Source organism: Anomaloglossus baeobatrachus, chromosome 4, assembly GCF_048569485.1.
Source record: "Anomaloglossus baeobatrachus isolate aAnoBae1 chromosome 4, aAnoBae1.hap1, whole genome shotgun sequence".
Lineage (NCBI taxonomy): Eukaryota > Metazoa > Chordata > Amphibia > Anura > Aromobatidae > Anomaloglossus > Anomaloglossus baeobatrachus.
This window is the reverse complement of record NC_134356.1, coordinates 253,189,317-253,217,056: the sequence shown is the minus strand read 5'-3', so window position 1 is coordinate 253,217,056 and position 27,740 is coordinate 253,189,317. Positions and strand designations below refer to the sequence as shown.

The window sequence follows — 27,740 nt, the reverse complement described above, 5'->3', positions numbered from 1 at the left end:
GATGTAACCATCAAACAGTCCAGGGGTAAGGATTCATCCTTTCCTCAGCCCGGACACAACAAACCCCAACAGAGCAAGAGGCAGTCGGGGTTTTCGGCCTTTTCGAGGCTCGGGCAGGTCCCATTTTTCCTCGTCCAATGTGGACTCAAAAGGATCAGAGGAGCTAAGATTCTTAGCGGGCTCAGTCTCGCCCAAAAAAGCGACAGTCTGAAAACCCGCTTCCAAGGCGGCTTCCTCATGACTTGCGGCCTCGGTCGGTAGCAGGCTCTCCCGCCTTGGCGATATTTAGCTGCCATAGGTCAATGACCATTGAGTGTGAGACATTCTGTCTCACGGGTACAGGATAGAGCTCACTTCTCGTCCTCCAACTCGATTCTTCAGAATTTCTCCACCTCCCGGCCGGGCCGCTGCTCTTCTGCAAACAGGGTGCACTCTATAGGCAGAAAGAGTGATGACCCCCGTTCCTCTTCAGGAACAAGGTCACGGTTTTTACCCCAAATTCTTTGCGGTACCTATAACAACGGGCCGTTCCGTCCCGTTCTGGATCTAAAAATGCTCAGCAAGCTCGTGGACACCAGGCGGTTCCGGATGGAATCCCTCCGCCATGTCATCGCCTCAAGGTCCCAAGGATATTTCCTAGCATCATTAGGCATCAAGGATGCTTATCCACACGTGCCGATTGATCCAGAGCACTAGCGTTTCTACGCGTCGTTATAGGAGACGAACACCCTCTGTTCGTAGCTCTACCTTCCGGCTAGCGACAGTCCAACTGGTCTTCGCCAAGGTCAGGGCAGCAGTAGTCACAGTCCTGCACTCTCAGGGTCACTCTGTGGTCCCGTATTTAGACGATCTACTTGTCAAGGCACTCTCTTAGGAAACATGCCAACACTGCCCGAACGTTGCGCTGGAGACTCTCTAAAGTTTTGGGTGGATCATCAACTTTTTAAAGTCAGATCCGACCCCGACCCTATCGATAACATATCTAGGCATAGAGTTTCTTACTCTCTCAGCGATAGTGAAGCTGCCGCTAGACAAACAGCATTCACTACGGGCTGCAAGCTCTTCTTTAAGAACCAGTCGCACACATTGAGACGCCTCATGCACTTCCTACGTAAGATGGTAGTAATGGAGGCAGTTCCTTTCGCGCAGTTTTACTGCGTCCACTACAATGGGACATTCTCCGCCAATGGGACGAGGAGTCGACGTCCCTCAACAGAGTCGTCGTTCTTTCTCAGGCGGCCAAGGAATCTCTACGGTGGTGGCTTCTTCTCACCTCTTGGTCAAAAAGAAGGTCCTTCCTATCCCCGTCCTGGGCGATAGTTACGACAGACGCGAGTCTATCAGGGTGGGGAGCAGTTTTTCTCCACTACAGCGCTCAGGGTACGTGGACTCAGCAAGAGTCCACTCTTCAGATCAATGTTCTTGAACACAGAGCAGTGTATCTTGCCCTACAATCCTTCCAACAGCGGCTGGAAAGCAAGCATATCCGACTTCAGTCGGACAGCTCCACAGCGGTGGCATACATCAACCACCAAGGAAGAACGCGCAACCGGCAAGCCTTCCAGGAAGTCCGGCAGGTTCTGATGTGGGTGGAAGACACGGCATCCACCATATCCACAATTCACATCCCAAGTGTGGAAACTAGGAAGCTGACTTCCTAAGTCGCTGAGGTGTGGCCGAAAGAGTATGGTCTCCTCACCCGGACGGGTTTCAGGAGATCTGGCGCCGCTGACAGAGGCCGGACGTCGATCTAATGGCGTCACGGCACAACAACAATGTGCCAGCTTCATGGCACGGTTTCACAATCATCGAGCTCTGGCGGCAAACGCCTTAGTTCAGCATTGGTCGCAGTTCCAGCTACCTTAGGTGCCACCTCTGGCATTGTTGCCCAGAGTACTGCGCTAGATCAAGACCGACTGCGGCCGCGCCATCCTCGTCGCTACAAATTGGCCGAGGATGTTGTGGTACTCGGTTCTGTGGTGCCTCACGGTAGGCTAACCGGGGGCACTACCAGACCAATCAGACTGGCTGTCTCAAGGGCCATTCTTCCATTTGAATTCTACGGCCCTCAACCGGATGGTGTGGCATTGAGTCCTGGAACCTAGTGTCGTCAGGATTACCTCAGGACGTGGTTGCCACCATGAGACAGGCTAGCATACCAACGTCCGCCAAGATTGACCACAGGACGTGGAAGATGTTCTTATCTCGGTGCTCGGCGCAGGGTGTTTCTCCCTGGCCGGTTGCATCGTCTATGTTTCCTTCCTTCCTGCAATCTAGGTAGGAAAATGGGTTGTCGCTCAGTTCCCTTTAGGGACAAGTCTCAGCGCTATCTGTATTTTTTCAGAAACGACGACTTCCTCAGGTACGCACGTTCCTACGGGGAGTTTGTCTTCTCAGCACTCCGTACAAGCGGCCGTTAGAGCCCTGAGATCTGAACAAGGTTCTAATTGCTCTCCAGATGCCGCCTTTCGAGCCTTTGAAGGATGTCTCCCTTCCCGTTTTTCACGGGAAGTGGCCTTCTAGTAACGGTCTCGTCTCTTAGGAGAGTTTCCGAGCTAGCAACGCTCTCATACAAACTCCCTTCCTGGTCCTTCACCAGGACAGGGTAGTTCTGCGTCCGGTTCCGGAATTTCTCCCTAAGGTGGTATCCCATTTTCATATCAATCAGGATATCACCTCACCTTCTTTGTGTCCTCGTCCAGTCCATCAATTTCAGAAAGATTTGCATCTGTTGGTTCTGGTGAGAGCACTCAGGTTCTACTTCCCGCATGGCGCTCCTGCGCCACCCGGATGCACTCTTTGTCCTTGTCGCTGGTCGGCGTAAACAGTCGCAAGCTTCCAGATCCACCCTTGCTCGGGGGCTCGAGGAACCAATTCTTGAAACCTACAGTTCTACTGGGCTTCTGGTTCTCTCAAGGCCGAAGGCCCATTCTACCAGAGCCGTGGGTGCATCCTGGGCATTACGGCACCAGGCTACGGCTCAGCAGGTGTGTCAGGCACCCACCTGGTCGAGTCTACTTACTTTTACCAAGCATTATCAGATGCATACCTACGCTTCGGCAGACGCCAGCCTAGGTAGATAAGTCATTCAGGCGGCGGTTGGCCACCTGTAGGAGAGGGCCGTTTGACGGCCCTATCATGAGGTATTCTTTTACCCACCCAGGGATTGCTTTTGGACATCCCAATTGTCTGGGTCTCCCAATGGAGCGACAAAGAAGAAGGGAATTTTGTTTACTTACCGTAAATTCCTTTTCTTCTAGCTCCAATTGGGAGACCCAGCACCCGCCCTGTTTTCTCGGGGTTTTTCTGTTTTTTCGGGTACACATGTTGTTCATGTGGTATGGTTCAGTTCTCCGATGTTTCCTCGGATTGAATTGGTCTTTAAACCAGTTATTGGCTTTCCTCCTTCTTGCTTTGGCACTAAAACTGGTGAGCCAGTGATCCCACTGGGGGTGTATAGCCAGAAGGGGAGGGGCCTTACACTTTTAAGTGTAATACTTTGTGTGGCCTCCAGAGGCAATAGCTATACACCCAATTGTCTGGGTCTCCCAATTGGAGCTAGAAGAAAAGGAATTTACGGTAAGTAAACAAAATTCCCTTCTTTTCCTTCCTAGATCTTTTGTTACATTATTTCATTGCAGGAATTATTAAGGGATTTTTCAAACATGAACTCAAATATTATTGTGTGACTCGTCTACACTTTCTTTTAACCTGTGCACTGTAGGTGACTCCAGTTATGCACGGCCTAATCGGGCAGAGAGGCTTGAAGCAGTGGTGCAGCTCACCGAGCAAAGACTTAGGGAAGCGGAACGTATCGCAGAACTGGCTGAGAATGATGCACGGCAAAAAGATGAGGACCTGATTGATGCTACTAGGAGAATGAAGGAGTATGAGACGGTAAGCAGGGGCTCTGTGTGGACTGCAGGCTTTACATGGGGTGGACATCCCCTTTTAAATCTCCATAATATGTTGAAGTTACAAAAAAGAAAACCCTTATAGACAAGCACAACTTCTCTGAGCCTCAGAGACCTCTTCACTTAAACAGTATCATGTAAACACTGTAGCCCATCAGCAATCACTCATCTATATATGAAGTTGTGGCGAGATGTCTTCAAAACTGTTATGACGGTTTTTTACTCTGGAGTGGGGAGTCCCTTTAATGAGAATGTCACCAGGTTTTTACCATCAGAGAGCAGCATGACATAAAGGCAGAGATTCTGATTCCAGCGATGTGTCACTAAAGGGCGCTTTACATGCAGTGACATCGCTAGCGCAAGCACCTGCCCCCGTCGTTTGTGCGTCATGGGCAAATCGCTGCCCGTGGTGAACAATATCGATAGGAAGCGTCACACATACTTACCTTCCTAGCGACGTCGCTGTGGGCGGCGAACAACCTCTTTTTTAAGGGGGCGGTTCGTGCGCCATCACAGCGATGTCACACGGCAGGCGTCTAATAGAAGCGAAGGGGCGGAGAGCAGCCACATTAACAACACACCCACCTCGTTGCCGGCAGGACGCAGGTACGTTGTTGTTCGTCGTTCCCGGGGTGTCACACGTAGCGATGTGTGCTGCCTCAGCAACGACGAACAACCTGCGTCCAGCACCAGCAACGATATTTGAGAAATGAACAACGTGTCAACGATTAGGTGAGTATTTTTGATCGTTAGCGGTCACTCGTAGGTGTCACATGCAATGACGTCGCTAACGAGGCCGGATGTGCGTCACGAATTCTATGACCCCCAACGATATCTTGTTAGCGATGTCGTTGCTTGTGAAGCGGCCTTAACTGAGCTGCTTCCTTTAGTTTTGATAAAATCACTGATTAATCAGCAGTAGATTATCATTACAGGACTTCTTGGCCTGCTGCCAGATAGTCCAGCATATTCATGAGGTTTGTATAACTGCTAGATCTGCAGCAGAGAAAACATTGATTTTATCAAAATGACAGCAAACAGCTCAGTAAGTGACACATCGCTGGAATGAGGGTCTGTGTTTCTACATTATGCTGCTCTCAGATGGGGGAGCAAAACCTGGTGACAGATTCCGTTTAAGTGTTCACATTTATATTACTACTAGAAGGTGGCCCGATTCTACGTATCGGGTATTCTAGAATTTACGTATTGTGTAGTTAATGTATGATTTTTGTTATATATATATATATATATATGTTGTTGTGTGTAGTTACCAAGTGTTTATGTAGGGCGCTGTAAATGTTCTGGGTGTTGTCTGGGTGTGGCGGGGGGTGAGAGCGGTGTTTGCGTGTTGCGTTGTTTGTGGAGCGCTGTGTGTCTGTAGCGTTGTGTGTGTGTGTTGCGCGGTTTGTGTGGGTGTGGGGTGTGTGTGTGTGTTTTGGGGGGAGGTATGTTTTGTGTATTATGTGTGTTGTGCGGTATGTGCGTATATTTGTGTGTGCCGCGGTGTTTGCGTGTTGGGTGCTGTGTGTGTGCGGCGTTGTCTGTGTGTGTGGGTGTCTGTGTAGGGCGGTGTTTGCGGTTCCCAGTGTGTGTGTGGTGTGTTGTGCAGTGCGTGTGTGGCGGTGTGTGTGTGTGTGTGTGTGAGTTTTGGGGGGAGGTGTGCACCCCCCATCGTGCTCCACCCCCCATGCTGCGCACTCCCCATCGTGCTCCATCCCCCATGCTGCGCACTCCCCATCGTGATCCATCCCCCATGCTGCGCACCCCCCATCGTGCTCCATCCCCCATGCTGCGCACTCCCCATCGTGCTCCATCCCCCATGCTGCGCACTCCCCATCGTGCTCCATCCCACATGCTGCGCACTCCCCATCATGCTCCATCCCCCATGCTGCGCACTCCCCATCGTGCTCCATCCTCCATGCTGCGCACTCCCCATCGTGCTCCATCCCCCATGCTGCGCACCCCCCATCGTGCTCCATCCCCCATGCTGCGCACCCCCATCGTGCTCCATCCCCCATGCTGCGCACCCCCCATCGTGCTCCATCCCCCATGCTGCACACCCCCCATCGTGCTCCATCCCCCATGCTGCGCATTCCCCATCGTGCTCCATCCCCCATGCTGCGCACTCCCCATCGTGCTCCATCCCCCATGCTGCGCACTCCCAAACGTGCTCCATCCCCCATGCTGCGCACCCCCCATCGTGCTCCATCCCCCATGCTGTGCACCCCCCATCGTGCTCCATACCCCATGCTGCGCACTCCCCATTGTGCTCCATCCCCCATGCTGCGCACTCCCCATCGTGCTCCATCCCCCATGCTGCGCACTCCCGATCGTGCTCCATCCCCCATGCTGCGCACTCCCCATCGTGCTCCATCCCCCATGCTGCGCACTCCCCATCATGCTCCATCCCCCATGCTGCGCACTCCCCATCGTGCTCCATCCCCCATGCTGCGCACTCCCCATCGTGCTCCATTCCCCATGCTGTTCACTCCCCATCGTGCTCCATCCCCCATGCTGTGCACCCCCCATCGTGCTCCACAGTCACACATCAGACAGTATACACGCACACATCTGATCGCATACACTCACACACACACCCCACTTCTCCCTGTGCCCACCGGTGGGCGTTCCCAGCAGCTGTGCTGCACGCCGTGCTCCTCTGCCGACACTCACAGATCCGATCGCATACACTCACACACACACACACTCACACATCAGAACACACTCACACACATCCGATCGCATACACGCACACACACACACACACTGACGATATCGCACATACGCGCTCACACAATCACAATATCTGGAGATACCACATGCTTCCGGCCATGTGATCCTCCGGCAGGTCCTGGAAGGTCACTGCACAGTATCGCCGCCGAGAAGCAAGCGATATCACGGGATGTTGTGAGTATGTGGGTGCGATCTGATGTGTGTGTGAGGTGTGTGTGGGAGTGAGTGTGATCTGATGTGTGTGTCTGTGTGTGTCTGTTCTTATGTGTGTGCGTGTGTTCCGCCGCTGCAGGACCTTGATGCGCTCACCTGGGAGCCGGTGTACGCTGGTAACCATGCTACAATATTACATGGTTACCAGCGTACCCCGCCCCCCGCTCGCACGGGAGCCTACGCCGGCGTACGCTCATGTGGGCTCCCGGGGGTACAGCACTCACCTGGGAGTCTGTTCGGGGAATGCGTGTGGGGGGCGGGGCCAGAGCGAGCGTGCAATGCGTGAGGGGGGGCGGGGTGTGGCCGAGTTGCCAATGCGTGCAGGGGGCTGGGGCGAGAGGCCAATCCGTGCGAGGGGGCGGAGCCAAGGCGAGGCGAGCGGCCAATCCGTGCGGGGGGGCGGGGCCATGCCGAGCCCAGCGGCCAATCCGCTGTTTGGCACCGTAAGGACACAATTTTGGAGCAAGACAGATAGACAGACAGACAGACAGACAGAATAAGGCAATTATATATATAGATTGTACTGTTTATAGGCAGAATTGATTCACACATAGAGTTCAGTAACTTTAATGTACCTTATATTACAGATTTGGAACTCCTACTGCATTTCTTCCTGTATAGTCTAAATTTTATTCACAATTCTGTAGGATTTAAAGCTGGATTTTCCAAGCTTTATTGTGATCGCACCAAGCTTTATAGAAAAAGAAAACAAGTCTCCTAATGCTACATAGGAGCTCAGCTTAGCTATTGAGGGTCAACTGTTCAAAATTGCTGGATGTATCATGAACAATCTTAAATACGCAGACAACACAACATTGATAGCAACAAGCGTAGATGGAATGAAGGACTTATTACAGAGTGTTAAGATGGAAAGCTCAAACATGGGACTCCTACTCAATACAAAGAAGACAAAGATATTGGCCACTGTTAGGTATGATGGACGGCAACAAACTGGAAGTTGTAAAGGACTTCACCCTACTTGGATCAATGATCAGTCAAGATGCAGCGAGAAACCAGAAGTCAATAGGAGAATATCTATGGGCAAATTAATAATCAAGTCACTGGACAAGGTCTTCAAATCAAGGAACATTTCACTGGTGATGAGGACAAGGATCGTACATAGTCTGGTCTTTTCTCTAGCCCCAGATGGATGCGAAACCTGGAACAATAAAAATACAAGACAGAAGAAGAATCAATGCCTGCGAAATATGATGCTGGAGAAGGATGTTCTCAATACCATGGATGGCAAAAAGAACAAACCAATTTTGAAACAAATCACACCAGACCTGTCACTTGAAGCAAGGATCACCAGGCTACGTCTTGCCTACCTTGGACACATCAAACAAACAGAGCAATCAGTGGAGAAGGACATCATGGTCGGAAGAATAGAAAGAACAAGGCGAAGAGGAAGACCAGCAATCCAATGGCTTGATACCATCAAGATACCAATGGTGAAGACCCTAGTGGATCTATCTATTCTTGCACAAAATCAATCTTCCCACAGAGCGTTCATCCATCAAGTCGCCATCGTACATGATAGATCTGAAGGCCGTTAAATAATAATAAATGTTACTGTTTTCTATCCCAACCAGCAGAACTGTAAACATTAGCTTGGCTTAATAAAGGTTGTAAGATAGCATGTGAGTGTATGTATATGCTTTGGTCCAAGCGAGTGGCTATGGATTCACAGGTGACAGCGGCAGACTGGCAGGTTGCACACAGATACGGCCACTGCCGTGTTTATTGTGCTCACTTATCTTTCAGTGTTACACATTCAAAAAACAGGAAAATAAACGTCTAAGGCCCTGTGCGCACTGGAAAACAGAATTTCTTTGTCGCTCCTTATTGGGAGACCCAGACAATTGGGTGTATAGCTATGCCTCCGGAGGCCACACAAAGTATTACACTAAAAGTGTAAAGCCCCTCCCCTTCAGCCTATACACCCCCCGTGCTGCCACGGGCTCATCAGTTTTTATGCTTTGTGCGAAGGAGGTCAGACATGCACGCATAGCTCCACAGCTTAGTCAGCAGCAGCTGCTGACTATGTCGGATGGAAGAAAAGAGGGCCCATAACAGGGCCCCCAGCATGCTCCCTTCTCACCCCACTCTTGTCGGCGGTGTTGTTAAGGTTGAGGTATCCATTGCGGGTACGGAGGCTGGAGCCCGCATGCTGCTTTCCTTCCCCATCCCTCAATTAGGGCTCTGGGTGAAGTGGGATCCTTTCGGTCTCCAGGCACAGGAGACCGTGCTCCATCCACAGCTCCTGAGGACCATGCTGGATAGGAGCCGAGTATCGTTCAGGGACATGGCCCTGCTACTTGGAGGTACTCTGTGTCCCCGTGGGGACCGCGCACAGCAACACTCCAGCATTGCTGGGTGTGCTAGTGCACCGGGGACAGCAGCGCTGACTGCGTTTGTACCATTACACACTTCAGCGTCGCTGAGTGTGTTCGTGTAGGGGGACTGCCGCGCTGACCGCCGCTGCCATGGTTATCACTGCGGCGCGGCTGGGACTGTTAGTGCGCCGGGGACTTCCGCGCCGACCGCGCTTATACGGCGGCCGCGCTTATAACTCGAGTCCCCGGCTTTTGCGGCCTAGTCTCGTTTTCTTCCCGCCCCCAGCCCTGCCAATCAGGGGAAGGGCGGGACGCTGTACAGGACGGCAGCACTGAGGGCTGGAGCATGCTTTGCATACTCCACCCCCCTCACTCTGCACAGTGGGGCACCAGTTCCCGCACTTTTCTGGGTCACGCCCACGGCTCCCTCCTCTCCTCAGGACGCCGGCAGCCATTCCTCTCAGCTCTGCTAACGCTGGAGAGGAGAGACAAGCTCAGGGAGACCCAGGCAGGATTTCTGGTGCCCACACAACCGCTTTGCGCAGGCGGTAAGCAGCACCTGTGGTGCTGGCCCCACTAGTGCAGAAGTGTACTTATAGATTATATGATTATAGACTATACTTTACACTGTAGGGTGCACTGTTGATTTGTGGCTATTTACCCTCCTGTATTGCTCAGAGGAGACAACAGCATGTCGTCCACAAATAGCAAGGGTGCCATGGCACAGACTTACTATGCTGCCTGTGCAGCATGTACGGCTATACTGCCGGCAGGTTCCACTGACCCTCATTGTGTGCAATGCTCGGCCCCTGTGGCACTTTCTCAGCCGGAGCCTCTGCTAGGGGTGGCCCAGGGAGAACCACCTGTTAACACTGTCCAGGTGACAGGGACGGAGTTTGCAGTTTTTACTGAAAGACTTTCTGAGACTATGGCTAAGATATTAGAAGCCTTGCAGTCCAGGCCGGCATCTCAAGCCAGGGGCACTGTGTTATCATTGTCCCCTGGTTCCCCTCAGTTGGAACAGCAATGTCTTCCCGGGGTGTCTCATGGATCCCAGGGTGAGGTCTCTGACACGGACCGCAGCCCCAGACCGATTAAGCGAGCTCGCTATGATATCCCCTCGACATCATCACAATGTTCAGGGTCTCAGCGAGAGAACTCTCTGTATGATGAAGTTGAGGTAGCTGATCAGGATTCTGATCCTGAAGCCGCTCTCAACCTTGATACTCCTGATGGGGACCATAGTGAATGATCTTATTGCGTCCATCAATGAAATGTTGGATATTTCTCCCTCAGCTCCTCCAGTGGAGGAGTCAGCCTCTCAGCAGGAGAAATTCCGTTTCAGGTTTCCCAAGCGTACAAAGAGTATGTTTCTGGACCACTCTGACTTCAGAGAGGCAGTCCAGAAACACCGAGCTTGTCCAGATAAGCGTTTTTCCAAGCGCCTTAAGGATACACGTTACCCCTTCCCCCCTGACGTGGTCAAGGGCTGGACTCAGTGTCCCAAGGTGGATCCTCCAATCTCCAGACTTGCGGCTAGATCCATAGTTGCAGTGGAAGATGGAGCTTCACTCAAGGATGCCACTGACAGACAGATGGAGCTCTGGTTGAAATCCATCTATGAAGCTATCGGCGCGTCTTTTGCTCCAGCATTCGCAGCCGTATGGGCACTCCAAGCTATCTCAGCTGGTCAGGCGCAAATTGACGCACTCACACGTACGTCTGCGCCGCAGGTGGCGTCCATAACCTCTCAAACGTCGGCATTTGCGTCCTACGCTATTAATGCTGTCCTGGACTCTGCAAGCCGTACGGCGGTTGCAGCCGACAATTCGGTGGCAATACGCAGGGCCTTGTGGCTGCGGGAATGGAAGGCAGATTCGGCTTCCAAAAAGTGCTTAACTGGATTGCCATTTTCTGGCGACCGTTTGTTTGGTGAGAGATTGGATGAAATCATCAAACAATCCAAGGGAAAGGAAACATCCTTACCCCAGGCCAAACCAAAAACACCCCAACAGAGGAGGGGACAGTCGAGGTTTCGGTCCTTTCGGGGTGCGGGCAGGTCCCAATTCTCCTCGTCCAAAAGACCGCAGAAGGATCAGAGGAACTCCGACGCATGGCGGTCTAAATCACGCCCTAAAAAGACTGCCGGAGGTGCCGCTACTAAGGCGGCTTCCTCATGACTTACGGCCTCCTCACACCGCATCCTCGGTCGGTGGCAGGCTCTCCCGCTTTTGCGACACCTGGCTGCCACAAGTAAAAGACCGTTGGGTGAGAGACATTTTGTCTCACGGTTACAGGATAGAGTTCAGCTCTCGTCCTCCGACTCGATTCTTCAGAACATCTCCGCCTCCCGAGCGAGCCAAGGCTCTTCTGCAGGCGGTGAGCATTCTGAAGGCAGAAGGAGTGGTGGTCCCGGTTCCTCTTCAGCAACAGGGTCACGGTTTCTACTCCAACCTGTTTGTGGTTCCAAAGAAGGACGGGTCCTTCCGTCCTGTTTTGGACCTAAAACTGCTCAACAAACACGTAAGGACCAGGCGGTTCCGGATGGAATCCCTCCGCTCCGTCATCGCCTCAATGTCCCAAGGAGATTTCCTAGCATCGATCGATATCAAGGATGCTTATCTCCACGTACCAATTGCTCCAGAGCATCAGCGCTTCTTGCGCTTCGCCATAGGAGACGAACACCTTCAGTTCGCGGCACTGCCGTTCGGCCTGGCGACAGCCCCAAGGGTTTTCACCAAGGTCATGGCTACAGTAGTTGCGGTCCTCCACTCTCAGGGTCACTCAGTGATACCTTACTTAGACGATCTGCTGGTCAAGGCACCCTCTCAAGAGGCATGCCAACACAGCCTCAACGTTACTCTGGAGATTCTCCAGAGTTTCGGGTGGATCATCAATTTTCCAAAGTCAAATCTGACACCGGTCCAATCGCTGACATATCTTGGCATGGAGTTTCATACTCTTCCAGCGATAGTGAAGCTTCCGCTTTACAAACAGCGTTCACTACAGACAGGGGTGCAATCTCTCCTTCAAGGTCGGTCACACCCCTTGAGGTGCCTCATGCACTTCCTGGGGAAGATGGTGGCAGCAATGGAAGCAGTCCCTTTCGCGCAGTTTCACCTGCGTCCACTTCAATGGGACATCCTACGCAAGTGGGACAGGATGCCGACGTCCCTAGACAGGAACGTCTCCCTCTCTCAGGCAACCAAAGCTTCCCTTCGGTGGTGGCTTCTTCCCACCTCATTATCGAAGGGGAAATCCTTCCTACCCCCATCCTGGGCGGTGGTCACGACGGACGCGAGCCTGTCAGGGTGGGGAGCAGTTTTTCTCCACCACAGGGCTCAGGGTACGTGGACTCAGCAAGAGTCCTCACTTCAGATCAATGTTCTGGAGATCAGGGCAGTGTATCTTGCCCTAAAAGCGTTCCAGCAGTGGCTGGAAGGCAAGCAGATCCGAATTCAGTCGGACAACTCCACAGCGGTGGCTTACATCAACCACCAAGGTGGGACACGCAGTCGGCAAGCCTTCCAGGAAGTCCGGCGGATTCTGCTGTGGGTGGAAGCCACAGCATCCACCATATCCGCAGTTCACATCCCGGGCGTAGAAAACTGGGAAGCAGACTTTCTCAGTCGCCAGGGCATGGACGCAGGGGAATGGTCCCTTCACCCGGACGTGTTTCAGGAGATCTGTTGCCGCTGGGGGATGCCGGACGTCGACCTAATGGCGTCACGGCACAACAACAAGGTCCCAACATTCATGGCTCGATCTCAAGATCACAGAGCTCTGGCGGCAGACGCCTTAGTTCAGGATTGGTCGCAGTTTCGGCTTCCTTATGTGTTTCCTCCTCTGGCACTGTTGCCCAGAGTGTTACGCAAGATCAGGGCCGACTGCCGCCGCGTCATCCTCGTCGCTCCAGACTGGCCGAGGAGGTCGTGGTACCCGGATCTGTGGCATCTCACGGTCGGCCAACCGTGGGCACTGCCAGACCGACCAGATTTGCTGTCTCAAGGGCCGTTTTTCCATCTGAATTCTGCGGCCCTCAACCTGACTGTGTGGCCATTGAGTCCTGGATCCTAGCGTCTTCAGGATTATCTCAAGAGGTCATTGCCACTATGAGACAGGCTAGGAAACCAACGTCCGCCAAGATCTACCACAGGACGTGGAAAATATTCCTGTCGTGGTGCTCTGCTCAGGGATTTTCTCCCTGGCCATTTGCCTTGCCCACTTTTCATCTCAATCAGGACATCTCCTTACCCTCGTTTTGTCCTCATCCAGTTCACCAATGTGAAAAGGATTTGCACTTGTTAGATCTGGTGAGAGCACTCAGACTCTACATTTCTCGTACGGCGCCCCTGCGCCGCTCGGATGTACTCTTTGTCCTTGTCGCTGGCCAGCGTAAAGGGACACAAGCTTCCAAGTCAACCCTGGCTCGGTGGATCAAGGAACCAACTCTCGAAGCTTACCGTTCCTCGGGGCTTCCGGTTCCCTCAGGACTGAAGGCTCATTCTACCAGGGCCGTGGGAGCGTCCTGGGCCTTGCGACACCAGGCTACGGCTCAGCAGGTGTGTCAGGCAGCTACCTGGTCGAGCCTGCACACTTTCACGAAACACTATCAGGTGCATACCTATGCTTCGGCAGATGCCAGCCTAGGTAGGCGAGTCCTTCAGGCGGCAGTTGCCCACCTGTAGGACGGAGCCGTTACGGCTCTATTATGAGGTATTATTTACCCACCCATGGACTGCTTTTGGACGTCCCAATTGTCTGGGTCTCCCAATAAGGAGCGACAAAGAAGAAGGGAATTTTGTTTACTTACCGTAAATTCCTTTTCTTCTAGCTCCAATTGGGAGACCCAGCACCCGCCCCTGTTTTTTGTATACACATGTTGTTCATGTTAAATGGTTTCAGTTCTCCGATATTCCTTCGGATTGAATTTACTTTAAACCAGTTTATAATTTTTTCCTCCTTCAGGCTTTTGCACCAAAACTGATGAGCCCGTGGCAGCACGGGGGGTGTATAGGCTGAAGGGGAGGGGCTTTACACTTTTAGTGTAATACTTTGTGTGGCCTCCGGAGGCATAGCTATACACCCAATTGTCTGGGTCTCCCAATTGGAGCTAGAAGAAAAGAAATTTACGGTAAGTAAACAAAATTCCCTTCTTTCTTGAGAAAACTACACAGGGTCTGAAAGATTACCGCAAAAAATTACCGTAAAAAAACGCGGCATACCGCACCCGAAAACCGCATGCGGTTTTGCCGCAGTATTTTTTACCGGGGTTTTGTACATGTGTTTTAATGCATTCAATGCAATAAAGCACATTGAAGAAAAAAAAAGTAATTTCCTTCTGAGATAGATATAGAGATAGATAGATAAATAAATAGATAAATTGACAGATAGAAGAATAGATAGAGGACAGATCAATCAACAATCGACACGCTGCATTTCTCCCGGCGGTAATGTGTTCACATTACCGGACGTGAGAAATGACTTGTGGTTACCTCTCTGTAGTCTTGTTACGACGCTACATTCAGTACAGTGTCAGTCGCGGCTGGATGCAAGCGACATGGGACCTCGGTGGATTACGCCGGAGCTGTGTGTTTGGGGGGGTTAATAAAGTGGTGAAAGAGGGCCTTTTTTGTGTTATTTAAAATAAAGGATTTTTCGGTGTGTGTGCTTATTCACTTTACTTACAGGTTAATCATGAAAGCTGTCTCATAGACGCTGCCATGATTAAAGCCTGGACTTAGTGGCAGCGATGCGCTGCCATTAACTCGCACCGCATCACGGCAATAGGAAGAGACGGGACACTCCGGGACTACCGTATAATGAATGCGACATTCCCAGGACAGCTGCGGGCTGATATTCTCGGCTGCGGGAGGGGAGGCATTAACCCTGGCCCTCGCCCTCCCCAGCCTGAGAATACCGGGCTGCCGCTGTGTGTTTACCTCGGCTGGACGGTAAAAATACGGCGGAGCCCACATTTTTTTATATGTCCGTTTGATTTCAGTGCGATTTGTGTGTATTCTATGTCTGTGATGTGTGTGTGTGTGTGTGTTTACTCTCTGCTCAACTTCCTTTTCCTGTCATAATGACATCACCTCCCTGTAAGACGCAGTCAGTGATGAACATTATGTCCTGAAACCGTGAAATACCGCAGGGAATAATGCAGGAAAACGCAATGAACCGCACAGAATTTGCCTGCGTTATTCCCTGCGGGATTTCACGATTACACTGCAGTCAATGGAGTGTAATTCCGCAGCTACCTGCGGAAAAGAAGTGACATGCAATTGTTTTTACTGCGGGAATCCCGCAGCAAAACATGCAGCTGTCAAAATCCGCATAGTGCGCACAGCATTTTTTTTCCCATAGGATTTGCTGGTGAATAACTGAAGAGATGTTATGAACATAACATGCAGCAAAACCGCAGGAAATCTGCGGCAAAAACCGATAAGTACGCACAGGGCCTAAGGCCATCTGGCCACTAACTAACAACAGAATGCTAACTACAAAATAAACCTATGTAACAAACAAAACAGTATTCTCTTACTGTGTCGGTTCCTCAGCACAGCAAGCGGAGGTATGAAATCTCAGCACCAGTAGTCTCTCTTTGTTCTGAATGCCTCCTGATTATATCATCTGATCCAGTGAGGAATCAAAACCTGGATTGAGTGTGGAGAAGGGAGCGACCAATCCCACTGCCATTCCATTGCCATTACTGATTGCTCCAGGAAAAACCGAGCCCAAAATTACACTGAAATAAACAGGCTTCAGTGACTAACTTATTGCTGAGCCAGATCTGACTTTCCCAGCCTTTCCCAGCCCATTTGCATGGGCTGACTGCTCCACAGTCAGTACATGGAGGCATATGAAATGAACCGAGGGGAAACATACCTGTTCTCTAGTACTTCCCCCCTCGGCATCTCACAAAATATATATAATATATATATATATATAATATTTTATAAAATGTGTTTATTAGATTCTTTATATAACTGCTTTTCCATGTGCTTATTCTAGGGAATTTATGGTCTCGAAGAAGCAGTTGCTGAAATTAAAGAACTGAAGAGCTGTCTAAAGATAAGGGATCATGAAATTGAGACACTTACAACAGACATTAACAAACTAGGACTGAAAATGAATGATATTCTTGATGAAAATGAAGATCTTCGGGAACGTCTAGGTACATTTTTAATTATCAAAATTGAATGTTATGCATGAAAGCCACAATCACTAGAAAGATAGTGAAAAATTGAGTACAGCTTAAGCCGCATACATACTGGTCACACACACTAGGCAATGACTATGAAGATATAATGAAGAAATGCTCACTTCAGAAAGACTGATCTGGTAATAAAAGGCTGTAATGTAATAAAGCAAGGATAGCGAAATAGGAGCAATGGAGAAAAATAAATAGTGTAATAATGCAGCTGTGCATTAGTGATCAGTACAAAATATATACAGATTGTAAAACCGTATATACGATATAGGTGCTGGAGAGATGATAGAAGAGGAGGACAACAATACCTGTATGCCGTATCAATTGGATTCTATCTTTATTAGTGTACGTGTTTCACCCTAAAGACTCTCTTGCTGCCTGATAATGGTGAAAGAAAACCAATCCAATTCCAGATTCATGGCGTGAGCGAGTGATCAATCCTCTTTCTACCGCCAGTGCTACAGACGTTCTGAGAAATGTCACTCCGGTAAAACAAACAAAAAAAACCCCATGTTTTTAAAATGGCGGTTTTCTTCCTCTAAGGATTTGTGATTAGACGATTGTACCCTCCTTATATTGGTTTACGGCAGCGGAGTTCTCCCTACCAGGACTAGTTGACCTGTGTTAGTCGTCAGGTTTTCCTATCTACAGAGAATGTGGACAAGGTGTGTCCAGACTCTGTGTACGTAAGAGGGTCTGACGACTGACACAGATCAAGTACTCCTGGTAGGGAGAACTCTGCTGCCGTAGACCAATATAAGGAGGGTACAATCATCTAACTACAGATCCTCGAAGAAGGAAACTGATATTTTCTGAAAGATGGTTGATTTTTAGTGGTCCATGTAGGCAGCCGTAACTGACTGGAGTGATGTCTCTCCCCCTCCATGGTATTAGCGGAAAAAGAGGATTACCCTACTGTCTGTAACGCTCCATTACGCCATACACTAGAAATTGGGGTTGCTTACCTTCATTATGTGACAGCAAATGGGATTTCTAAATGGAAAACGGACACAAATAAGGACGGAATCCGATTGATATGGCATACAGGTATTGTCCTTCTCTTGTATTATCTCTCTAGCAGCCACATCGTATATACACTTTTAGAATTTGATTATATTTTCTACTGATTATTAATTGTAGGATTGAACTATTACACAATGTATTATTTTCTTTATCGTTCCTTTGGGAGACCCAGATCATGGGTGTTTAGCTTCTGCCTCCGGAGGACACACAAAGTACTACACTTAAAAGTGTAGCTCCTCCCTCTGAGCTTATACACCCCCTGGTGAGCAGACCCAGCCAGTTTATAGCTTTGTGTTCAGGAGGCATACATCCACACATGCATTCTCATATGATTTTTTCCTTTTGGAATGAGATTGAAGAAGTGCGGGTCCACGTCTGGACCCCCGGCATGTCCCTTCTCACCCCACTGTGTCGGCGGTGTTGTAAGGTTGATTTCCAAGGCTGGAGCCTTACATGCCGAGCTCCTTCACCATCCCTCCTGGGCTCTGGCTTGAAGTGGGAGCCAGCACGGTTTCTCTGCCTGGCAGGAGACCGGTCTCCATCCGCAGCCCTTCAGGACCCTGCTGGACCGGAGCACTCATCCCCAGGGACCTGGCCCTGCGTCTCAGCAGCTAAGTACCTGAGACGTTTATATTTTGGGGGTCCCTGTCCTTTATTGTTTGGGGAGAGTGTGCTTACTGTTATTGGCATTTCCGGCAGGTTCTCTAGCTGTCGCCCGAGAACCGCGCCGATGGTGCCTGCGCGTCGGCCTCGCCGCTCAAATTTAGGCCCCGGCTTTGCCGGAGGCCTAGTTTCTGTTCTCTGTCCTCGCATGTCATTCATGCAGAGGGACAGGCTCGGCTCCTCCCGGCGGCCGTTCTGCATAGGGGAGGGACACTCCCCACTGCTGTGCATGTCTCCTCCCCTGTAGGTCTCTATGGCCCTCCAGATCCCGCTCTCACAGCCAAGTCCCGCCCCCTCTCTTCGCTCCGGCGGCCATCTTCTCATCACTCGGCGCTGGTCTGCACTCTGCATGCCTGCTGAAGTGCTGTGCTTGGGGGTCCGGGCTTCGGGATCTGGAGGGCACACAACACCGCTACAGCGGTCTGGTAAGCCACAACCGGTCTCTGGTTGTGGACCTCTGTATATACTCTCTGGAGTTCATTCTCTTGCAGAGCCCCCACTCCAGCAGCATGTCTCACATGAGGAGCAAGGCTCCAAAGCTTTATTCTGCATGCGCTGCATGTAAGCTCCTGCTGCCTGAACCGAGCACCTATCCTCATTGTGATGTCGGCTCTAACTTGGCGGTGCCATAGCCTGGAGTCTCACCCACAGTGGTCTCTCAGGCTGCTCCTGCTCCTGTGGCTGAACCCCCGGCTTGGGTAGAATCCTTTTCTAGGTCTATCTCCCAGTCTTTTGCTGAGTCCATGGGACTTCTGTCCAGGACTTTGATAAATATGCATCAGCCCCCTTCACAGGGTGCCCCTACTGCTATGGGTCCCTTAGGTTCGGAGCTGACAGAGGATTCATCATCAGGGCCCAGACCCCGTCCTCCTAAGAAGAGACGCAGGGTTCCCTCTCCCTCCTCCTCCCGCGGCTCTGATTCAAGAGCTGACTCGCAGGATGAGGAGGATGCCTTTACAGGGGGCTCGGAGGCTAACTCCATGTACCCCATTGATCTGTCCGAGGGTTACTCAGATCTTAGTGACTTGATTGCTTCCATTAATTCTGTGCTGGATCTCAATCCGCCAGTATCAGAGGAGCAACCTTCTCTGGCAGAAAGGCACCAGTTTACCTCGCCTAAGAGAGCAAAGAGTGTGTTCTTTAACCACTCCAGTTTTCAGGCTGCTGTGACCAAGCCCAGGGCCTGTCCTGACAAACGCTTCCCAAAGCGTGGTTCTGATGACCGTTTTCCCTTCCCACCTGAGGTAGTCAAGGAGTGGGCTCAGTCCCCAAAGGTAGATCCTCCGGTGTCCAGGCTCTCAGCCCGGACCGTTGTGTCGGTGGCTGATGGCACCTCCCTTAAGGATTCCACTGACCGTCAGATTGACCTTCTGGCCAAATCCGTGTATGAAGCGGCGGGGGCCGCGTTTTCCCCGACTTTTGCAGCAGTGTTTGCTCTCAAAGCCATCTCTGCTTCTCTAGAGGAGATGCATTCCCTCACCAGGGACTCTATGCCCGAAATGGTTGCCTTAACTTCCCAAGCTTCAGCTTTTTCATCTTATGCCATGTCTGCCATGCTGGAGGCTTCTCACCGCACTGCGGTGGCTTTGGCTAATTCCCTCGTTATCCGCAGGATCTTGTGGCTTCGAGAGTGGAAGGCAGATGCTTCTTCTAAGAAGTACCTTGCTGGGCTCCCTTTTGCTGGGTCCCGGCTGTTCAGAGAACAGCTGGATGAAATTATTAAGGAAGCTACTGGCGGGAAGAGTACTTCCATGCCACAAACCAAGACCAGGAAACCTGCCCAGGGTAAGAATCAGTCGTGGTTTCGCTCCTTTCGTTCCTCCAACTGGTTGTCCTCTAAGCCCTCGGCCTCGTCCACTAACTCAGCCAAGGACCAGAAATCCAACTGGCGCCCAAAAGCGTGTCCACAGAAGACCGCAGGAGGTGCTGCCACTAAGGCAGCCTCCTCATGACTCTCTGCCCGCTCCGGCGACGTCCTTAGTCGGTGGCAGGCTCTCCCACTTTGGCGACGCTTGGTTTCAACACGTCTCCGATCAGTGGGTGAGAGATATCATCTCCCACGGCTACAGGATAGAATTCTCTTCCAGCCCGCCAAACAGATTTTTTCTCTCAACTCCTCCTTGCTCCAAGGCCGCCGCCTTCTCGCAGGCCGTGGCAGCCTTGCAGGCCAACGGAGTGATTGTACCGGTTCCTGCCCGGGAACGGTTCAGAGGTTTCTACTCAAATCTCTTCCTAGTTCCCAAAAAGGACGGTACCTTCCGGCCCATCCTGGATCACAAGCTTCTCAACAAGCATGTTCAGGTGCGGCACTTTCGCATGGAGTCTCTGCGATCAGTCATTGCCTCAATGACCCAAGGGGATTTCCTGGCATCCATCGACATCAGAGATGCCTATCTGCATGTGCCAATTGCAGTTTCACACCAGCGTTGGCTACGTTTTGCAATAGGAGAAGATCATTTCCAATTCGTGGCGCTCCCATTCGGGTTAGCCACGGCCCCTCAGGTATTCACCAAGGTCATGGCAGCAATGATTGCGGTTCTGCACCTCCAGGGGTTGGCAGTGATTCCTTACCTGGACGACCTTCTAGTCAAGGCTTCATCCAGCGCAGACTGTCAGCGGAGTGTCTCGCTCACTCTCGCCACTCTGGCCCAATTCGCGTGGCTGGTCAATCTGCCCAAATCCACTCTGACTCCGACCCAGAGTCTCGCGTACCTAGGGATGCAGTTCGAGACTTTGCCGGCACTTGTGAAGTTGCCCTTAGTCAAACAGCAGTCCCTCCAGCTAGCGGTGCGCTCTCTGCTGAGGCTCCGCCGTTATACCCTCAGGCGTCTGATGCAGGTGCTGGGTCAAATGGTGGCGTCCATGGAGGCTGTTCCCTTTGCCCAGTTGCATCTGCGTCCCCTGCAGCTGGACATTCTCCGCTGTTGGGACAAGCGGCCTTCCTCCTTACACAGGTTAGTGGCTCTGTCGCCACAGACCAGGAGCTCTCTTCAGTGGTGGCTTTGTCCCCTCTCCCTGTCCCAGGGGCGCTCCTTCCTGGCCCCGTCCTGGGTGATTCTCACCACGGATGCCAGTCTATCCGGCTGGGGAGCGGTATGTCTCCACCACAGAGCGCAGGGCACTTGGACTCCGTCCGAGTCAGCCCTTTCAATCAATGTGCTGGAAACCAGAGCCGTGCTTCTAGCTCTCCTAGCTTTTCACCACCTGTTGGCGGGCAGGCACATTCGAGTTCAGTCAGACAACGCGACAGCGGTTAACTACATCAATCACCAAGGCGGGACACGCAGCCGCCTGGCAATGTTGGAGGTACAATGCATCCTTCAATGGGCGGAGGACTCCAAGTCCACCATATCCGCAGTCCACATCCCAGGCGTGGAAAACTGGGAGGCAGATTATCTCAGCCGTCAAACCGTGCACGGTGGCGAGTGGTCCCTGCACCCGGCAGTGTTTCAGTCAATCTGCCGCAAATGGGGCACTCCGGACGTGGACCTAATGGCATCCCGTCACAACAACAACAAAGTTCCTGTTTACGTGGCTCACTCCCACGATCCCCAGGCATTCGCCGCGGACGCTCTGGTTCAAGACTGGTCCCAGTTTCGTCTGTCCTCCGTGTTTCCCCCTCTAGCTCTCTTGCCCAGAGTCCTGCGCAAGATCAGAATGGAGGGCCATCGAGTCATCCTCATTGCACCGGACTGGCCCAGGCGAGCTTGGTATCCAGACCTGCTCCATCTGTCCGTAGAGATGCTGTGGCATCTCCCGGACCGTCCAGACCTACTCTCGCAAGGTCCGTTTTTCCGCCCGAATTCTGCGGCTCTCAAATTGACGGCGTGGCTCTTGAGTCCTGGATTTTGACGGCTTCTGGTATTCCTCCTGAAGTCATCTCCACTATGACTCGGGCCCGTAAGTCTTCCTCCGCTAAGATCTATCACAGGACTTGGAAATTTTTCCTGTCCTGGTGTCGCTCTACCGACCATCCCCCTTGGCCATTCTCCTTGCCGACCCTTCTGTCTTTTTTACAGTCCGGTCTGCAGCTAGGACTGTCCCTCAACTCTCCCAAGGGACAAGTCTCAGCTCTGTCAGTTCTGTTCCAGCGGCGTCTCGCTCGGCTGGCTCAGGTCCGCACCTTCATGCAAGGCGCGTCTCACATCATTCCGCCTTACCTGCGGCCCTTGGATCCCTGGGACCTTAACTTGGTTCTCACGGTTTTGCAGAAACCCCCCTTTGAGCCTCTTAGGGAGGTTTCTTTGTATCGTCTTTCACAGAAAGTGACCTTTCTGGTGGCCATAACTTCCCTCAGGAGAGTCTCGGATTTTGCTGCGCTCTCTTCGGAGTCACCTTTTTTAGTTTTCCATCAAGACAAGGTGGTTCTCCGTCCGACTCCGGACTTTCTTCCTAAGGTGGTCTCTCCTTTCCACCTTAACCAGGACATTACCCTACCTTCCTTTTGTCTGCCTCCTGTTCATCGCTTTGAAAAAGCCCTGCATACTCTGGATATGGTGCGTGCTCTCCGGATCTATGTGTCTCGCACGGCTGCACTTAGGCGGTGCACTTCTCTTTTTGTGCTAACCACAGGTCGGCGCAAGGGCCTTTCTGCTTCTAAGCCGACCTTAGCCCGTTGGATTAGATCGACCATTTCGGACGGCTACCAGAGTACTCAGGTGCCTCCCCCGCCGGGGATCAAGGCACATTCGACCAGAGCTGTCGGTGCCTCTTGGGCTTTCAGGCACCAGGATACGGCTCAACAAGTCTGTCAGGCTGCCACTTGGACTAGCCTGCACACCTTTTCGAAGCACTACCAAGTGCATGCTCATGCTTCGGCAGATGCGAGCTTGGGCAGACGCATCCTTCAGGCGGCTGTCGCCCATTTGTGAAGTTAGGTTCTGCCTACTTCTTAGTTTTTCTGTTTATTCCCACCCAGGGACTGCTTTGGAACGTCCCATGGTGTGGGTCTCCCAAAGGAACGATAAAGATGGCCGAAGGGAGAGGTGCCCGCACCGGAGAACGGAGACGCCTATATGACCCAACTCCCCAGAAACGACCTTTAGGCAAGAATTATAAAGTGAGGGGTTTTTTACGTTCTACACAGCGGCCTAGGCTATTATATACAGCGTGTTAGAATGCTGTGCATAAGAGCCCAGTGGTGGTGGCCACAGCTTATAGCCAAAAAAGTGGTGACAGGTTCCCTTTAACTGATATGGAAACTCTTTTTTTTTTCCAAATACCAAGTTGGTAAACTTGGTGCCAGTGAAGCTTATCCCAAGTTATGAATCATAATCTATGAGGCCTTGTTCACACACTGCGTTTTTACCTGTTTTTTTCTTGCGTTTTTGCTGCAGAAATGTCTTGAGAAAATGGTTGTAACCTTTCTGCAGACATTCCCCAGCAAAACCTATGGAAAAAAATATAGCTGTGCGCACACTGCGTTTTATTTCTCAAGGACATTCTTTCTGCAGAATTTCTTGAGAAAAGGAATGAGCATGTCACTTCTTTTCTGCAGGTTCCTGCGTTTTCTGCCATAAAAACTGTAGGGACCAACCTACAGGAAAAACTGCACCAAAAATGCGGTAAAAACGCATGCGGTTTTCGGTGCGTTATTGGTGCGGTTTTTTTTTTTACGCAAGTGCGCTAATCGTTCAGACTGAGAAAAATCCTTTTTTTTTTAGTGTGAACAGAGCCTGAATAACATTAATGACGTGACAGACACAAGGGCCATCAGCTGACCCAAGCTTTCATGACAAGCCATTGGTTCGCCGCCATCACGTCACCGCCATGCCAATGGAAGTGGAGAATGGATGCGTATTAAATACTACTGTGATAGATTGACAACAAGATTAAACTGAATAACAGTCACTGGCGATCCTCCTGCGGCTGTTAGAGGCACATGACGACAGCTGAAATCAGCCATCACATGCAGGGAAAGATTTTGGCTCTGCATGCAAGCCCACATCAAAGGCAGAAACACGACTTTTGATTCTCATATACATCAAAAATAGTGAAGGGATTACATTAAAAAAAATAAATAAATCTTCTGCTTCTAGAATGTAATGGTACCCTTAAAGCATCTCTGTTCTGATCATTTCAGCATTTTTGCTGTAAAACATACCTGTCATTTCAGGTAACTTTTCTGTATAAGCTGTCCTGTGCGTGCACATGACAAATAGCACTATTTCTGGTAATTAAATTACTTGTATCTTGATTTCTTCAACCTTTTCTGGAAGCTCTGTCTCTAATTTGTTATCTCTGTTGGTGACCTTTAGGCTACTTTCACACTTGCGTTTAGCGGAGTCCTTCACTATGGAGAATAGCGCAGTCCGTTAACGCACTGCGCTATTCTCCATAGACTTGTATGGACAACGCACTGTAACGCAAGTGTCAGCGTTGCATCTGCTGGACGACGCAGCGTCGTTATTTTGACGCTGCGTAGGGCGGAAGAAACGCAGCATGTAACTGTTTTTGAGCAGCGCAATCCGTAGGATTTCACTGCACATGCTCCTTTTTTTTTTTTTTTTAACATCACAAACTTTATTTTCTCTCTCGGTGGCCGAGTGAGCGCCCCCGACCGCTGGCATGTGAGAGCGCTCAGCTGAGCGCCCGGCCGCCGGCATGTGAGAGCTCTCAGCTGAGCGCCCGGCCGCCGGCATGTGAGAGCGCTCAGCTGAGCGCCCGGCCGCCGGCATGTGAGAGCGCTCAGCTGATCGTTCACAATAGTCTGATGCCAGTAAAACCGTAAAGAAGAAGAAAAAAAAAAAAAAAGCTTTCCGTTGTTTTGTACGATCCGTAGCATCCGTTGTGCCACTATATGAAACACATCCTTTACATCCGTCACACAACGCAATGCTACGGAAGCCGTCCAACGCAAGTGTGAAAGTAGCCTTAGCTGCTTTGATGTTCTCTATACAAAATAATGCAGATATTCTTGGTCTTCTATCTCTGTGCAGCATACATACAGAAGCAGTATCTGCTTGGAGAATAATATAGAGCAATACTGAGCAGTGTAGATGTGAATCCAGCTCTGACCTGAGATAAAATCAGTTACTAGAAGCTGCTTCACAAATTTTGTACCTGTCACTGCCGTCCACGTAGATCATAATAGGAGATGTAACCTGACTCCTTACCATATTGACAGTTAAACTTGCTTTGACCAGGACAAAGTTGAGGTTTTTTGGGTTTTTTTTTTTTTTTGAGATTGCATCATAAATTCAGTATATAGGTCATGTGAAGTGACTCCTAAGTGTAGAAAGCATCATATTTCTTATATTCCCTTGAATTGATCCATTTAAGATAAGTATTGTACATCTTGTATAACAGGACTTGATCCCAAAACTGTGATAGATCTGACTGAATTTAAGAATGTGAAGAATCTCAAGCAGCAGCAGTACAGAGCCGAAAACCAGGTCCTTTTAAAGGAGGTAAGAGTTGTTTCTATGCTTCAATGTTAGTATGTTAGTCTCATGTCGGTCTTGATCTTGCTAGCATTTCATTTAGTGTGACTGGAGGTGTAGGGGTATGTGTGAGATAGATAGAGAGATATCTCTCTATCTATTATATATATATATTAGAAGGTTGCCCGATTCTAAAGCATCGGGTATTCTAGAATTTATTGTGTAGTTGATGTATAATTTTTGTTATATATATTAGATGTTGTTGTGTGTAGTTGCTAAGTGTTTGTGTAGGGGCTGTACATGTTCTGGGTGTTGTCTGGGTGTGGCGGGGGGTGAGAGCGGTGTTGTATGTGTGTTGCGTTGTTTGTGGAGCGCTGTGTGTCTGTAGCGTTGTGTGTGTGTGTTGCACGGTTTGTGTGGGTGTGGTGTGTTTTGGGGGGAGGTATGTTTTGTGCAATGTGTGTGTTGTGCGGTATGTGCGTATATTTATGTATGCCGCGGTGTTTGTGTGTTGAGTGTTGTGTGTGTGCGCGGCGTTGTCTGTGTGTGTGGGTGTCTGTGTAGGGCGGTGTTTGTGGTTCTGTGGTTCCCAGTGTGTGTGTGTGTGTGTGTGTGGTGTGTTGTGCAGTGCGCGTGTGTGTGTGTGTTGGGGGGAGGTGTGCACCTCCCATCGTGCCCCATCCCCCATGCTGCGCACCTCCCATCGTGCTCCATCCCCCATGCTGCGCACCCCCCATCGTGCTCCATCCCCCATGCTGCACACTCCCCATCGTGCTCCATCCCCTATGCTGCATATTCCCCATCGTGCTCCATCTCCCATGCTGCGCATTCCCCATCCTGCTCCATCCCCTATGCTGCGCATTCCCCATCGTGCTGCATTCCCCATGCTGCGCACTCCCAAACGTGCTCCATCTGCAATGCTGCGCACTCCCAAACGTGCTCCATCCGCTATGCTGCGCACTCCCAAACGTGCTCCATCCGCTATGCTGCGCACTCCCAAACGTGCTCCATCCGCCTTGCTGCGCACTCCGAAACGTGCTCCATCAGCCATACTGCGCACTCCCAAATGTGCTCCATCCGCCATGCTGCGCACTCCCAAACGTGCTCCATTCGCCATGCTGCGCACTCCCAAACGTGCTCCATCCGCCATGCTGCGCACTCCCAAACGTGCTCCATCCGCCATGCTGCGCACTCCCAAACGTGCTCCATCCGCCATGCTGCGTACTCCCAAACGTGCTCCATCCGCCATGCTGCGCACTCCCAAACGTGGTCCATCCGCTATGCTGCGCACTCCCAAACGTGCTCCATCCGCCATGCTGCGCACTCCCAAACGTGCTCCATCCGCCATGCTGCGCACTCCCAATCGTGCTCCATCCGCCATGCTGCGCACTCCCAAACGTGGTCCATCCGCCATGCTGCGCACTCCCAAACGTACTCCATCCGCCATGCTGCGCACTCCCAAACGTGGTTCATCCGCCATGCTGTAGGACAACATTGGATCATTCAGAGATCCTCAATGAACGTCTGGAGTGAGTTTGCTGCACTGAAAGTAAAGGGGATGAATAATATTGCACGCCCCACTTTTCAGTTATTTATTTTTTAAAAAAGATTAAAATAAGCAATAAATTTTGTTCAATTTCACAATTGTGTCCCACTTGTTGATTCTTCACCATAACATTAAAATTTTTATCTTTATGTTTGAAGCCTGAAATGTGGGAAATGGTTGAAAAATTCAAGGGGGCCGAATACTTTCGCAAGGCATTGTATATGTGTATGCTATATATATATATATATATATATATATATATATTTCGTTCTATAGCGGGCTTTACACGCTACAATATTGTTAATGAATTATTGTTGGGGTCACGTTGTTTGTGACGCACATTCGACGTCATTAACGATATCGTAGCGTGTAAGAGTCATGTGCGACCTAAAACGATCGCAAAAGCGGCAAAAATCGTTTTCTTTTAATTAGCGATGTTGTTCGTCGTTCCTGCGGCACCACACATCGCTGTGTGTGACACCGCAGGAGCGAGGAACATCTCCTTACCTGCCCCACCGGCTATGCGGAAGGAAGGAGGTGGGCGGGATGTTTACGTCCCGCTCATCTCCGCCCCCCTTCTTCTATTGGACGACTGCCGTGTGACGTCGCTGTGACGCCACACGTACCGCCCCCTTAGAAAGGAGGCGGATCGCCGGCCAGAGCGACGTCGCAGGACAGGTAAGTAGTGTGACGGGTAAGCGAGGTTGTGCGCGACGG

The 27,740-nt window shown here is 50.9% G+C and overlaps 1 protein-coding gene across 5 annotated transcripts in view; it reads left to right on the top strand.

Moving 5' to 3' along the window:
* CEP290 (centrosomal protein 290) overlaps window positions 1-27,740 on the top strand; it is a 451,099-nt gene that overhangs the window by 86,651 nt on the left and 336,708 nt on the right. For all 5 annotated transcript variants that reach the window (XM_075344782.1, XM_075344781.1, XM_075344784.1 and 2 more), the window contains 3 exons: window positions 3,725-3,897; window positions 16,211-16,373; window positions 25,404-25,504. In XM_075344782.1, coding sequence (XP_075200897.1) covers window positions 3,725-3,897; window positions 16,211-16,373; window positions 25,404-25,504 — 437 coding nt within the window. The remainder of the gene's footprint in view (window positions 1-3,724; window positions 3,898-16,210; window positions 16,374-25,403; window positions 25,505-27,740) is intronic.